Source organism: Ranitomeya variabilis, chromosome 5 (assembly GCF_051348905.1).
Source record: "Ranitomeya variabilis isolate aRanVar5 chromosome 5, aRanVar5.hap1, whole genome shotgun sequence".
Lineage (NCBI taxonomy): Eukaryota > Metazoa > Chordata > Amphibia > Anura > Dendrobatidae > Ranitomeya > Ranitomeya variabilis.
The window spans coordinates 529,290,746-529,306,455 of NC_135236.1; the positions used below are offsets into that span (position 1 = coordinate 529,290,746).

A 15,710-nucleotide genomic window follows, 5' to 3' on the forward strand; every position below is an offset into this window, starting at 1 on the left:
ACCGGCAGCCTCCGTTCCTAAGAATGCAGAGTGAAGGACCTTTGATGACGTCGCAGCTTGTGATTGGTCGCGTGACCGCTCATGTGACCGCTCACGCGATCAATCACAAGCCGCGACGTCATCGCAGGTCCTATACTCACTGCATTCTTAGGAACGGAGGCTGCCGTTACATCGCTAAAGTCCAGGGTCCGCCGGAGGGGTGAGTATATCCATATTTTTTTTTTAATTCTTTATTTTTTACATGAATATGGATCCCAGGGCCTGAAGGAGAGTTTCCTCTCCTCGAGACCCTGGGAACCATACACTGGGAACTTCCGATTCCGATTTCCGATATCACAAAAATATCGGAACTCGGTATCGGAATACCCATACAGCAAATATCGGCCGAAACCCGATACTTGCGGTATCGGAATGCTCAACACTAGTCTTGACAGATAGAATGGGCAAATGGGCAGCCGACTTGGCGGTCTGATCTCGGGTTGGGGTAACCACCGCGAACTTAGTGAAGTGGTCAGTCATCACCAGACAATGTTCATAACCATGGTGAGGCTGGGACCCACAATCAAATAGTCGATCATCAGCACTTCTAAGGGGGCAGAGGTCATGATGGTCTGGGTGGGAGCTCTTTGTTCTGGGGTCTTGGCCAACTCACAGCTTCAGCATTGCTCACAGGCCTTTTCTACCGCAGTCTTCAAGTGGGGGTGATAGACCAGCTTCTGTAGCCACTGGAATGTCTTCTCTGGATCAAAGTGAGCCCCCCTCTCATGAGACTATGTGGCCACTATGCAAATTATATTCTCGGGGAACACCACCTGCCAAGCGACCCCCAACTCACGCACCAACTGCACTTTCCTATACAGCAGGCCACCCTTCAATTGGAGCCTCTCCCATTGTCTGAGAATCTGCAAAGCCCCTGGGGAAAGAGCACCTCTTTCATCTAGGCTAGGGAGCCACTTCAATGCTACCCACTGTCTCAGCTGGGCAAGTTCTGTGTCTTTCTGTTGCAGCTGTACCTAATCATCTCGAGGTTGTCCTAACACCTGTTCCCTGGACGCCTCGCCAATCTGTCCCTGCGTCGCCGCCAATGGCCTAGTAAAGTCCTGGAAGCCCGGAATCTCTTCTGCCTCCATTTCTTCATCCCGATCATGGCCCGGGCGCTCATGTGTCACTCTGGATAAGGAATCAGCTTGTGTATTCTCAGCTTCTTTCTGATACACAATCTTGTACCGGTATTTCGCCATGTGGACCACCCATCTTTGTTCCAGGGCTCCCAGTTTGGCATTCGGACCCTGACAGGTATTCAGCAAACTGTTCAGTCATCGCCCATACTGGTGCCAGCAGCTCCAATTTGAAAGAAATGTAGTTGTCGGGGTTCAGCTTTGAGTCGTGGAGAGATCGGCTCGCGTAGGCAATCACTTGCTCTTTCCCGCCTTGCACTTGAGAAAGCATGGCCCCCAGACCATGGAGACTTCAATCAGTGTGTAAAATCAAGGGTTGCGAGAAGTCGGCGTAGGATAGTACTCCTTTGAGAAGCTCTAACAACAGATTAGCGATGCGAGTGAAGTTTTTTACGATCCTCCGGTAATATCCAGTTAGCCCCAGAAAAGTCCGCACATCCTTCACTGTCTTTGGGGTGGGCCAATCCTGCACTGCTGCTATCTTCTCATAGGCAGGCCTCACCCCATTAGCGGATAGAACGTGTCCCAGATACTTGATCTGTTTAAGGAAGAGGTGACACTTTTGGGGCCTCACTTTCAGACCATGTTTTTGTAGTCGACTCAACACTTGCTCTAGCCGCTGGAGATGTTCTTCAAAGGTGGCTGCATAGAAAATGATATCATTCAGATAGATAAGAGTTCCTTCAAAGTTCAGATCTCCCAATCACCTCTCCATCAGGCATTGAAACGTCCCAAGGGTTTTGGTCAGTCCAAAGGGCATTCGTTTGAACTCAAATAATTGCATAGCAAGAATGAACACTGTCTTCGGCTGATCATGCTTGGCCATGGGCACCTGCCAATATCCACTGGCCAGATCTAGGCCCGAGAAGTATTTCGCTTTTCATAAGGCAGACAAGGATTCTTCAATCCTGGACAGGGGATGTAAATCTCGTATATTACAGGCATTCAGTCACTGGTAGTCGACACAGAAGTGCAGGGACCCGTCTTTTTTTCATACTAGCATGATTGGGGCGGCCCAATGGCTTTGACACTCCCGAATAACTCCACTCTGCAGCATGTGGGACAACATTTCTTTTCACCTCTTGATACATCTTAGGCGGAATCTGGCGGTATCTTTCTTGAATCGGGGCGGTGCTTCCTGTAGGTATCTTGTGGGTTATGGCAGTGGTACACCCGAAGTCATCCTCACGACGGGCAAAGACATCACGGTAGTGCTGCAGCATGGCCTGTACCTGTTGCACTTGCGGTGGGGAGAGTCTCGACAGTTCGATCTGCATCTGTTCCAAGATCCGGCACCTCTCTTGTGCTTCCAGAAGGCTGCTCTGGGGCCATGGTAAGAGCTATAGTCCACGGATCTTCTGGTTTCACTGCTATTTGGGCAGTCTCTGGCGGCACCAGTTCTTCAGGCATGCCCAGCACCTGTGCCACCTTACTCCTGGACAAAAGGGTCAAACTGTGTTTCCCTAGGTTGACACACCGCACCACTATGTTACCGTCATGAACAGTGGCCAAGATCCAAGCAATGAGGAGTCCGGGGCTATCTAGTCTGCTGCGATTGGCTCAATCTGGACTTCTGTTATGGCTGGACCTGGTGGTTAGGAGCACCGGGAATGACCTGATAGTCAAAACTGCAAAATAGAGCGAGCTCTGGGAAGTGGGAGCTCTGCTGACCGCAGCCCTAATCTATTATCTCACACACTAGAATTAGCCGTGGATCGTACCTGACTCTGCCTATACGACTCTTCACAGCCTGAGAGGTAACTACCCCTAAAAAGAAATATAGCCTCACCTTGCCTCAGAGAAATTCCCCAAAGGAAAAGAGCAGCCCCCCACACATATTGACTGTGAGGAAGGCACAAACATAGGAATGAGACAGGTTTCAGCAAAGGAGGCCCGACTCACTAAATAGACAGAAGATAGATAAAGGGATCTTTGCGGTCAGCACAAAAAACTACAAAAAGCCATGCAGAGTGAGCAAGAAACCCCCCGCGCCGACTCACGGCACGGTAGGTGCCACTCTGCAACCCAGAGCTTCCAGCTAGCGAGACAATATCATGATAGCCAGCTGGACAAAACTTAGCAGGTACTCAGAAATATATTCAGCACACAAAAGAACAAACAAATGAGCTTAACAGGGACTTAGCTTCTGCTGAAGTAAACAGGTCATCAGGAGATCCAAGTGAGATCTGAACCAGTACAGATACATTGACAACTGGCATCAGGTAACGATCTGAGCAGAGTTAAATAGAGGAACCAGCCCAGTCTTAAACGATGCAGCTGAGGAAGCCACCTCCAGACCAGCAGCTCCACTTTCAGCCACCAGAGGGAACCCACGGACAGAACTCACAGAAATACCATTCCTGACCACAGAAGGGAGTTCGAGAACAGAGTTCACAATAGACTTCCACCCCTTCAAGCAGTGTACAGGCTTGTTTGGCAGCGTGAGCACTGTGTGACCCGGTGGTAAGATGAGCTTGGCAGAAGCAGGTACTACCACCTTTCCTAGGATCTTCCTGTCGCTTGACATCTCCTGTGCCTGGGCGACTCAAATCAATTGCTGAAACACCTTCCTTTGAGGGGTTTGGGGGCACCAGTGGTCCAGAAAGGCGTCTGATAGCTCACTGATCAGCAGGGTTCCGAGTTCTTTCAATACATTCATCCCGAAGGTCACCGGAGGGCCGTCATCAAAGTCACCGGCAAGCAGCACTACCCCTTTTCGGCCTACATCTTTGGCACATACGGTCACTTGCATCTAGACTACTCCTGCGACCGGGATGGGCAATTAGTTGGCCACCTTTATCTTAATCACAGGGCCCCATTTGAGCTGTGTGGCCCCTGAAAAATGATGTCTGAAGTATGCTTCGGGCATGGTCGTGACCTGGGAACCGGTGTCACCTAAGCAGCGAACAGCCCAGCCATTCATTTTGGCCCAGATGAGAGGGCTCAGGGAAACTAAACTTATGGGACTACAGTACCTTCTCTCCTTCTTGGCTGTTCAGGCTCCAGGTGTCACCCCCGGCCACGGAGCTCACTAGTTTAATGGCTGCTGGGTGAGCGGCCTTCCTCGCTTCGCACACCCTCAGGCATAATGTGCAATGTCTCAACATTTGAAACAGATCGCCTGAATCTCTGTCTTAGGCTGTCTCGTGTCCTGACAGGGTGGAGCAGGCAAACGGGACCCAGGTTGGTTCTTTCTCTGGATGGATCTGGAGCCACAGGAGGGTTTTTTTCTGAAGTCAGACCACTCTTCCCGCATTCCTTGTATCTCCTTCCGGATTTCTCTGACCCAGCCTGGCTCAGCTTCAGTTGAAGCGGACACCTCCCCAATCCAGACCTTCCCCGCCAAGGCTGCCGTCCCCTGCTCTTGCTCATGCACGCGCGCCTCTGCCCCAACTTCTAGGAATGACATGCAGGGATTAACGCACAAGTGCTCTCGCAGGGCCTGCTTAAGCAATGGGCTTCTAAGACCGGCTATCCATAGGTCTTTCAAGATCACATTAGGGGGACACACACCATCTCGCTTAGTAATTGCTGTGTGGATCTTTTTCAAGGCATTCATATACTAGGTCACGGACTCCCCCTCACTCTGCACACGACTGTACAAGCACATGCGCAATTCCCCAATATCTGTGTGATCCCCATGCATCTCCTCTAAGATCTGCAACATCTTGGTAAAATTGTTCTGCGCATGCGGGGGCTGAAACATTATGGAACATCTGCCTTCTCCGTCCAGGGCCATCACAGCAATCTCTGCCTGCATTGCAGGGGTCATAGGGTGCATTCTCAGCATCCCCTTGACCCGCTCAGTCCAGTCCCACAGCAGTGAATTGCTCCTGGTGAATTTTGGGAGATTGCTGAGCATGGCCCCAATGGCAAGCTGGCCCTTGGGGCACCCATGACCACTTGGTCTGCTGTCTCTGCGCTCGTGAACTGTGTCCTGCTGACTATGCCAAGTGTAAGTGGGTTGCGGGATGCAGTGATGCAAGAGAGGCAGAGCAAGGGTTAACAGTTTTAATTTAACAGGGGATACTCCACGCAGGGAGATAAACAGTTAAATGAGAGTTAAACAGTTCAAGGGTAGGCAATAGGTAGAGTGAATTGAGCAATAAACAAGATAATGGCAGTTCCTTAAATCAGTTATTGTGTCAAAGGCTTCCCAGTCTCCTGCTGAAGCTTGGAGGACGGCGGCGCCAACAACGGCCGGCATGTTGCTGTCCCAGTGGGGTCCTGCAAACAACAGTCCATCTTCTGGCGGCAACGGTCGGTCTCTGGTACCTTCCGTTGAGCCCCTAGTCCATAAGTTGGTGCGGCCGGGATGAGAAGGGCCCTGACACTTGCAAGGATGCAACGTGAGGTGATCAGCAGCAATGGGCCAGGTAAACTGCAGAAGTTGGTCTGCTACTCGGCTTTTCAAAGGTGGCCTGTGCTCTGTACTCCCAGCCATGGGGCACACAGTATCTCTCAGTCGTGCACAAGCAGGGCACCTGGCACCTTGGTCTCTGACAGTCACTCGGATGGTGGCCAGAGCTGGCGGGCACAGGCTGACATGGTGCAGGTGCTCAGGTAACGGAGCACACCCCTCAGCCTGCTGCCTGCTGCCTGTCTGCTCCAAAACCAACTCCTGCCACGCGCGCTTTTGCTTGAGTATGCCCCCTGCTTCTGAGTTAGGGGTTCTGCCCGGGCCCATATGCCTTTCCCCAGACAACAGGGGACACAGCCTCAGCAGTTCCGGACTCGGCTACGTTCAAGTGCCCGCGGTCTGGTGCTTCTCCTTACATAGCTAATCAGTGGTGTCAGTGATCCGGTGACAGGTGGTCGTGATTTCATATTTTCTTGGATGGTAGAGATGGCTGGAATGGTGGTGGTGGAGTTGATGGCAAGTATAGGATGTTAGCTTACCTTCTTTTCGAAACCTCATTTGCTAAAAAAGAAAAACCCTTTTAGAAAGCATTTATGAATTCTAACAAAATATTCCTGGAATAGCAAAAATAACCTACAAAGGGAATAGCAAACCCAGTTAATCATGATGATGGTTTCCACCTGCAAAAAGGTGGTAAAACTTGATATCGTACCTGTGCCAATTTTTCGAATGGCCATCACAATGTAATGTATTGTCATGATTGATAAAATGTCACCATGTCCTTTAGGAACATAATAGTATTTTTGGTTTTTGCATTATTTTTGTGATCAGTGAGTCAAAGATGGTTAGATGAAAGATGTTTAACTGAAAAATGAAAAATGACCATGTACAGTAGTTTGTGGCTTTATGCAGTCTTGTTTTTTTTATTTTTGCCAGTAGTAGACTTGTAACAGTATCAAAACATACTACATACCGTAGATTATTGAAAACAAAAACCATAGAACAGAATACGTGCTATTATGAATAGAATCCCTATACCAAGTGGCACCAAGGGTCAAATTTTAAAGGACACTCCCCACTGTCTTATAGAAAACCAAACATACATACAGTAGATTATTATAGAGCTCCCGTAGACTTGATGAAGCTGGTGTACTTAGTTTGAAAACCAACGTCACAAAAGGCTGTATAATCCATTTTGAGCATTCCCCTCTTGATATCAAAAGCAGCATTAAAATATCAAACTTTTAAACTATTAAAGAGGATAGTACAGACATGTTTTTGCATTGTTTTCAAAAGTAAATGCAACAGCCTCATCAAGTGTTAAAGTATGTGCACACAACGTCTTTTTGAGGAGCATCCGCTCAGAAACCCACCTGAAAAAGCGCTGAAACAAATGCTAAAAAGAATGAATATATGCAATGCAATGCCACAATGACTTGCTGTTTGTTCATATGCTCAGTTTTATCAGCTTCTTTTAAGCATTAATGGCTTAGGAAGAAGCAAAGAGGTTAAAAGAAGTGATCTGATTATTTTTCGGGCTACGTAGAAGTATGTGTGTGTTCCTATTTGCAGTAGATGTGCTTTACTATTTCCAGTATATGGGTCAATGAAATTAATACTGGTGAATTTGATTATTTCATACTCTGAAGACTGGCTCCACTGTGCAGCCAGAGCGTTGTCGTTACAATGGTGCTCTATTAGTTGATACCGTTATTTAATGAGAACTGGCAACGAAAGCAGACAACACAAATCTCTGAAGGCCCAGGTTGGCTTCATTTTAGCTGATTTGTGAAGCTACTCTGGCTCCGCAATGAAGGCGCTACCACAAGTGAAGTACCACTTCCGCTTAATAGCAATCTGGGAATTAATAAAAAAAAAGTCTTTCAGCATCAATAAGGAGTCTGACACTTATGTATGCCTACTTAACACACAGTTCAGTCTTTTCGTAGTATTTAAGGGGAACGGGTCATATTGTACGGGCAGTCTATTGACAGCATGGTGTCGAAAAGGAGAAACTGAGCAGAATGAAATATAGATTTGTTGGAAAATATTCAGTAACTTGTATTTTATCATTGAAGTCCCTGGTTTATATGTATATGAGTCCACTGGGCGGTCCTACTAGTGATTGACAGCTATCTCTACATGCAGTCATACAGGCAAGACTGTCAATCACTGAGTAGGACCGCCCACTGGACTCATATACATATAGAACCAGGGACCTGAGTGATAAAGTACGAGTCCAGTAGGCGGTCCTGCAAGTGATTCAAAACTATCTCTGCATGCACAGTCAGTGTCACTGAGTGGGACTGCCCACTGGACTCATGTACATAGAAACACTAGAGATTTCAAAGATAAAATATTTTTTTATTGAAATTTCCCATGAAAATGTGTGTCTACTTAGTTCCTCCTTCCTGCGTGCATAAAAGATAGCATTTTCAACATGACAGGTTCCCTTTAAACGGATATAAAGATCAATCCCAGCATCAGACCTAAAAGGAATAAAGGCATAGCAAACAGCAAGGTAGTAAAAGAGCAGAATACCTACCCATGTAAGGTTTTGTGCCAGCAACAGTTGTAATCTTCGTACCTTGATTGACCAGGGTGGCAATATTAAAATCGGTGATATGTACATGCCCTTTAGAAATACAAAGAGAGTGAATGTTTGTAGAATGACCGCAGTACGATAAATATGAAGCACATCAATCCTAAAGGTCACTCATACTAATGAAAATCAAATACAAAGTGCAGCACTACAATTTTTAACTAATGAAATGGACAGTAGTAAATTGGGGGATATAAAAAGTGCCATATCTTGTCCCACAAATGATACCACTGAGGCCGAGGTCACACTAGAGAGGAATACGGACGTATGAGAGGCGCAAAAACAACGCATTACACAGGGACCAATGTTTATGGAGCAGCTCCTATCTGCCATATATTTCTCGGCCGTATTTTACGGGCTGAGAAAATCGCAGCATGCTGCATTTGTCAGCGTATTGAGCAAAAAATCCGCCAATGAAAGTCTATGCGGGTGAGAAAATTACGGATTACACACGGACCATGCATGTGACTTGCGAGAAATACGCAGCGGTGTTCTATACAAAAGCCGGTAATTCAGTGCGGTGTACAGTAAAATCACACTGACAGGTTAGAATAGAATAGCTAAAATAAATGTGTACACATAGAATATATAAATATATATATATGTCATTGACACACACATATATACATATTTATATTTAATACAGCGCTAGATAGCAGAAAAGCCAGTACCGGTAATTCAATTGCCGGCTTTTGCTATCTCCTTATCAAACCCAACAGGATATGAGACATGGTTTACATACAGTAAACCATTTCATATCCCTTATTTTTTTGCATATTCCACACTACTAATGTTAGAAGTGTCTGTGTGCAAAATGTGGGATCTCTAGGTGTTAAAATAAAAGGTTAAATCACGGAAAAAACTGGTGTGGGCTCCCGCGCAATTTTCTCCGCCAGAGTGGGAAAGCCAGTGACTGAGGGCAGATATTAATAGCCTAGAGAGGGATCATGGATATTGCCCCCCCCCCTGGATAAAAACCTCTGCCCCCGGCCACCCCAGAAAAGGCACATCTGGAAGATGCGCCTATTCTGGCACTTGGCCACTCTCTTCCCACTCCCGTGTAGCGGTGGGATATGGGGTAATAAAGGGTTAATGTCACCTTGCTAATGTAAGGTGACATTAAGCCTGGTTAATAATGGAGAGATTTCAATAAGACACCTATCCATTATTAATCCAATAGTAATAAAGGGTTAAAAATACACACACATTATGAATAAAGTATTTTAATGAAATAAATACACATGTGGTTTTAACATCTTTATTGTTCTCTCAATCCAACTGACGACCCTTGTCATCTGAAAAAAAGGGAAAACAAAAAAAGGAATAATATCCCATACCTGTCCGCCGTACAGTCATGTCCCACGATGTAAATCCATCTGAGGGGGTTAAATAATTTTACAACCAGGAGCCTGCTAATGCAGCTGCCCCTGGCTGTAAAAACTGGGGAATTAATGGAATGCAGGGGAATGTTGCATCGTAGACTTGTGGTGATGCGAAGCCTGGTGGCATAAACTCATATGAACTCTAGCGTGGGAAAATATTCCGAAAAATTCCCACTTGGGAAATACAGAAAATAGTCATCCAAATCAATGCCACCATGATTTTTTTTTATTTTTTTTCGGAAAGCAAGGTTTGGTGAAAAAATAAAAATAATTAGTGTAACCATATTTATATATGTATATAATAACAAGGAAACATGGCAGCACAATCCCAATATTGTGTGTGCAATACTTCTGCTATCAATAGGCCAAAATGCCTCCAATGTAGAAAGAATAGAATGGAAGCAGCAATGCAATGGAAAAAAGTGGACTGTGAATAAACTGTGACTGTGTGAATAAAGTCCACTTTTTTCACATATTCCCATTGGAGTGCTGCTTCTATTCTATTTTTTATGGGCATACAGTAGGTAGGACCATCCTTCCTCAAGGAAGCTGTCCACTACTAGGACAGCCTCTCCTCATACCCAACATTTGGCCCCGATAAAATGAAAAAGCTTATACTCCGCTCCTGTGCTGCCTTCGTTCTAGAGGTGTCGACACTTGCTTTCCCGAGGTTCTTGTGCGGCTGTTATCAGATGTCATAACACTCGCATGTGAGCCCCAGGAACGTGCGTGCCTACACCGCTAGAACGAAGGCAACACAGGAGCGGAGTATAAGCTTCTTATATTTTATTGGTGCCAAACATTTAAATCCAGAAAGTGTTGTCCTAGTAGTGGACAACCCCTTTAAAGATATTACAATTAGAGATGTGTGGATGTTCTTGACTTCAAATTCACCAGCTTTGACAATTTTTTCCAAATAGACATGTACAACACTCTGAGATCTCCTAGAGCTCTTGTACATGGCAAATTTTCTGATGAGTGCTCACTGTGGTTTTAATGGATAGCATTTGTACCCATGATATTGTACGGGACTGTGCACATGTCTGATTCTTTCCTTGGACCATTGTGCCAGTGGAAAAAATCAGAGACATGTCTGTGTTGGATCAAAATCGGCAATGAAAGTCTGTGGGTCAAGGAAAAAAATGTTCATGGACTTACAGAATGGAGAAGGTGGAGAAACTTTTTTTCTCTCTACATGTCCAATAAAAACTAATGCCACGCTGATCAAGGTCTGCTCAGAATTATAGAACCATTTTTCTCGAATGTGGAAAAAACGGTTGTGTGAGTCTGCCCTCAGTAATATCAACGTTACCTCCACACATATGAGTAAATGGATGGCATCCATCATTTATGTCTGTGCCGTCCCACACAAAGTGAACAGTTTATTCACCATTTTATGGCTTTCAATCTTCTGATTCGTTGTGCTATACCATCTAATGCGACTGCTGCAAGGCATTATAGGTATTCATGGCTGGCTGTGACTGAGGTCATGTGAGACTTCTGTGGCTGATGCAATCTTCTGCCTTCTGTGGCAATTTTAGACAATTTGTGCAAATTGAATAGTAAATTGTTCAAATTCACTGGGTTCAGTGAATTCCTAAAAATTCAACACAAATTCAATTCACATTGAGATTGCTTTACTCATCGCTATAATAGAACAAGTGTGGACTCTGTGTGCAAGTACAAATGGTCTATATCTAAAAAATAACTAAAAAAAAAGGTGCTGGTGTAGCCATCCTCTTGTTATTTCTCTGTTGATGAACTTGTATGAGATCTTATCTTTTGTGCACTGAGCTGATGTTTTTATTGATAGCATTCTGGGGTTCATGCAACTTTTTGATCACTTTTCATTGATTTTTTGGGGGATTGTGACAACTAAAAAAAGGCCAATTTTGTATCACTTTTTTTGACATTTCATGTTGACTACATGGGATAAATATTTTTATACTTTATTAGTCATGGCAAATACACGTGACTGTATTAAATATATTGTTTCTTTTTTTCATATTTCGCTATTGACGTATGGAAAAGCGGGTCTTATTTTTATAATAGAGAGAGTGAGATTTTATAGTCCAGGTGCCCATTGTTTTCAACATCAGGTACAGTTCTGGTACCCGAACCAAACTTTTGAATAAGTTTGGGTTGGGTACCAGATCTGAATTTCCACTGGTCCGCTCATCCCTAATCTCCATCCCTCCACCCACCTTCTTTGATTGACAGTTCTACCTTTATAAAGGCAGAGAAGGACAAAGATGTATGAAACACAGATAGAACAGAAGGCGCACTTAAATATTTGTCCACATCAAGGGAGCACCAAGCGCTTGTACTTGGTTTGAACAGTCATTCTGTGTTGTGTGACATTCTTTAAGAAGTCAAACAGATACAAAATTGCATTCACATTGCAATTAAGTTTTATTGGGATTTGGCAATCTAACCAACTGGCCTCTGAGGATGTCTCAGATCCATGGTCATGGCAATAGAATCTGAGGGAAATGTGAGTGCAGCACCCACACTTTGCTTTTATCTCTTCTGTCACTATACAAAATGCCATCAAGGATCATATATAGAAGCAGTGAGTCACACCAGCACTGCCCCACATCTTCTAGAATCGCCCTCAAACAAATTGTCATCAGGAGGCGGTGCAGGTGTCGCTCACCACTTATATCTCTGCTCTCCAGCAACATCTTTCACAATTAGAAGCAGTGGTGGCAGAAATGGAAGCAGAATGCAGGCGCTGCACTCACATCTTCCACAGATTTTATCGCCTTGACCATAGATCCAAAACAGCTACAGAGGCCGGCAATGCAATAAACTTTAGTAATTTACATCTTCAGCAAGTAACTGCAGCACAGCCTCCTATTGATGTCCTGTTCCAGTAGATGCAATAGACACTGCAAAGAAGTGAGCATAGCCCCAGCCTTCTGGGACGTCCTGTTTTAGACTCAAACAAAACATCACAGGAAGTGAAGTACCAAAAATACATCTAGGGATTAGATAGAAAAAAGTGTAGGGTATTCCTAGTTCCCAACCATCCCTGATTCAGTGGAACTGTCCCGAAACATCAGAGCTTTGTCCCGACTTTTAATACTCACCTCTCTCTGACAGTCGTTGATCCATGGCCCCTTTCTTGAGCAGCGGCGCTGCATCTCTGTGCTCCTAAGTAAACTATTCCCTTCTCTTGTTATCTGGTCTCCCAGAAACTCAAACTTGACATCTCATGTTCTCACGACGCAGCTGTAGCTATGAACCACAGCCCATAATGATAAACATAGAATAATTTGGTAATCTTCAGCTTTATTGCAGGCAGTGAACCAGAAGCAGATTATACAGGTACATAGATATACATTGTACATAGCAGTATCTCTATGTCCCGGTATTCTGGTATTATAGTGGTGAAGAACATACTTTTTTTGTTCCTTTAAACAAATAAAAATAATAAAAAACAATTAGAAAATTGTAATTTCTCTTTTTTGTGAGTCTCCCTGGGACTTGAACCCACAACCTCTATAATTGCATGCAGGAGCTATAGTCATAAGTCACAGGATCCAGTGACATCCCTGGGAAAATTTAGTATATTTGGTCTGCAGCCACTAGCCCCACAGGCAGATTATACTGGTACATAAAGATACATCTGTATATATAACTATGTATTTCTATGACCCCATATACTAAAGGGAAAAAACTATTCTTACCATAAAATTAATAAAAAATTCATAATGTAATTTTTATTGTGCTTTTTTAAAACATAATAAACATCACAAGTCAGCAAATAACAAGGACATATTTGGTGTCTCTGTAATCGCAATGACCCGCACAACACAGAGATCAGATTATTTATGGGGATCGGTAAATTGTGTAAAAAATTATGTCATTGATATTTTTTCTCTATTAACCCCTTCACCCCAAAGCCTGTTTTCAACTTCCTGACCAGGCCATTTTTCTCAATTCTGACCACTGTCAATTTATGAGGTTATAACTCTGAAATGCTTCAACGGATCCTGGTGATTCTGAGAATGTTTTCTCGTGACATATTGTATTTTATGATAGTAGTAAAATTTCTTCGATTTGACTTGCGTTTATTTGTGAAAAAAACTGAAATTTGGCGAAAATTTTGAAAATTTTGCAATTTTTAAACTTTTGGTTTTTATGCCCTTAAATTAGAGAGTCATATCATACAAAATAGTTAATAAATAACATTACCCACATGTCTGCTCTATATTAGCACAATTTTGGAAACATATTTTTTTTGTTAGGAAGTTATAAGAGTTAAAAGTTGACCAGCGATTTCTCATTTTTACAACAAAATTTGCAAAACCATTTTTTTAGGGACCACCTCACACTTGAAGTGACATGAGGGGCCTATATAACAGAAAATACCCAAAAGTGACACCATCCTAAAAACTGCACCCCTCAGGGTACTCAAAACCACATTCAAAAAGTTTATTAACCCTTCAGGTGCTTCACAGGAATTTTTGGAATGTTTTAAAAAAATTGAGCATTTAACTTTTTTTCACAACATTTTTAATTCAGATCCAATTTGTTTTATTTTACCAAGGGTAGCAGGAGAAATTAGACCACAAAAGTCATTGTACAATTTGTCCTGAGTACGTCGATACCCCATATGTGGGGGTAAACTACTGTTTGGGCACATGGCAGAGCTTGGAAGGGAAGGAGCGCCATTTGACTTATCAAAGCAAAATTTGCTGGAATTGAGATCGGACACCATGTCGCGTTTGGAGAGCCCCTGATGTGCCTAAACAGTGGAAACCCCCACAAGTGACACTATTTTGGAAAATAGACGCCCTAAGGAACTAATCTAGATGTGTGGTGAGCACTTTGAACCTCCAAGTGCTTCACAGAAGTTTATAATGTAGAGCCGTAAAAAAAATCATATTTTTTTCACAAAAAATGATGTTTTCGCCCCAAATTTTTTATTTTCCCAAGGGTAACAGGACAAATTGTACACTAAAAGTTGTTGTGCAATTTGTCCTGAGTACGCTGATACCCCGTGTGTGGGGGTAAACCACTGTTTGGGCGCATGGCAGAGCTTGGAAGGGAAGGAGCGCCGTTTGACTTTTTTTTGCAAAATTGGCTAGAATTGAGATCGGAACCCATGTCGCATTTGGAGAGCCCCTGATGTGCCTAAACAGTGGAAACCCCTCACAAGTGACCCCATTTTGGAAAGAAGACCCCGTAAGGAACTTATCTAGATGTGTGGCGAGCATTTTGAACCCCCATTTGTTTTACTAAAGTTTAGAATGTAGAGCCGTGAAAATTAAAAAATCTTTTTTTTCCTCAAAATGATTGTTAGCCCGCAATTTTTTATTTTCCCAAGGGTAACAGGAGAAATTGGACCACAAAAGTTGTTGTGCAATTTGTCCTGAGTACGCTTATACCCCATATGTGGGGAGGAACCACCGTTTGGGCACATGGCAGAGCTCTGAAGGGAAGCAGTGCTGTTTTGGAATGCAGACTTTGATGGAATGGTGTGCGGGCGTCACGTTGCGTTTGCAGAGCCCCTGATGTACCTAAACAGTAGCAACTCCCACAAGTGACCCCATATTGGAAACTAGACCCCCAAAGGAACTTATCTAGATGTGTTGTGAGAACTTTGAAAACCCCCAAGTGTTTCGCTAAAGTTTATAACGCAGAGCCATGAAAATAAAAAAAAAATTTCCACGAAAATGATATTTTAGCCCCCAAATTTTTATTTTCCCAAGGGTAACAGGAGAAAATGGACACCAAAAGTTGTTGTCCAATTTGTCCTGAGTACGCTGAAACCCCATATGTTGAAGTAAACCCGTTTGGGCACACGGGAGAGCTCGGAAGGGAAGGAGCACTGTTTTACTTTTTCAACGCAGAATTGGCTGGAATTGAGATCGGATGCCATGTTGCATTTGGAGAGCCCCTAAACAGTGGAACCCCCCAATTCTAACTTCAACCCTAACCCCAATGCACCCCTAAGCCTAATCCCAACCATAACTCTAACCACACCCCTAACCCAAACACACCCCTAACCCTAATCCCAACCCTAACCATAACCCTGACCACACCCCTAACCCCAACACACCCCTAACCCTAATACCAGCCCTAATCTCAACCCTAACCATAACCCTAACCACACCCCTAAACCTGACACACCCCTCTAACCCTAATCCCAACCCTAACCCCAACCGTAAACATAATCC

The 15,710-nt window shown here is 44.0% G+C and overlaps 1 protein-coding gene across 1 annotated transcript in view; it reads right to left on the reverse strand.

Annotated features, from left to right (window-relative positions):
* STK32A (serine/threonine kinase 32A) overlaps positions 1-15,710 on the reverse strand; it is a 383,738-nt gene that overhangs the window by 55,745 nt on the left and 312,283 nt on the right. Inside the window, exon 6 of the mRNA XM_077261153.1 lies at positions 8,084-8,173. Coding sequence (XP_077117268.1) covers positions 8,084-8,173 — 90 coding nt within the window. The remainder of the gene's footprint in view (positions 1-8,083; positions 8,174-15,710) is intronic.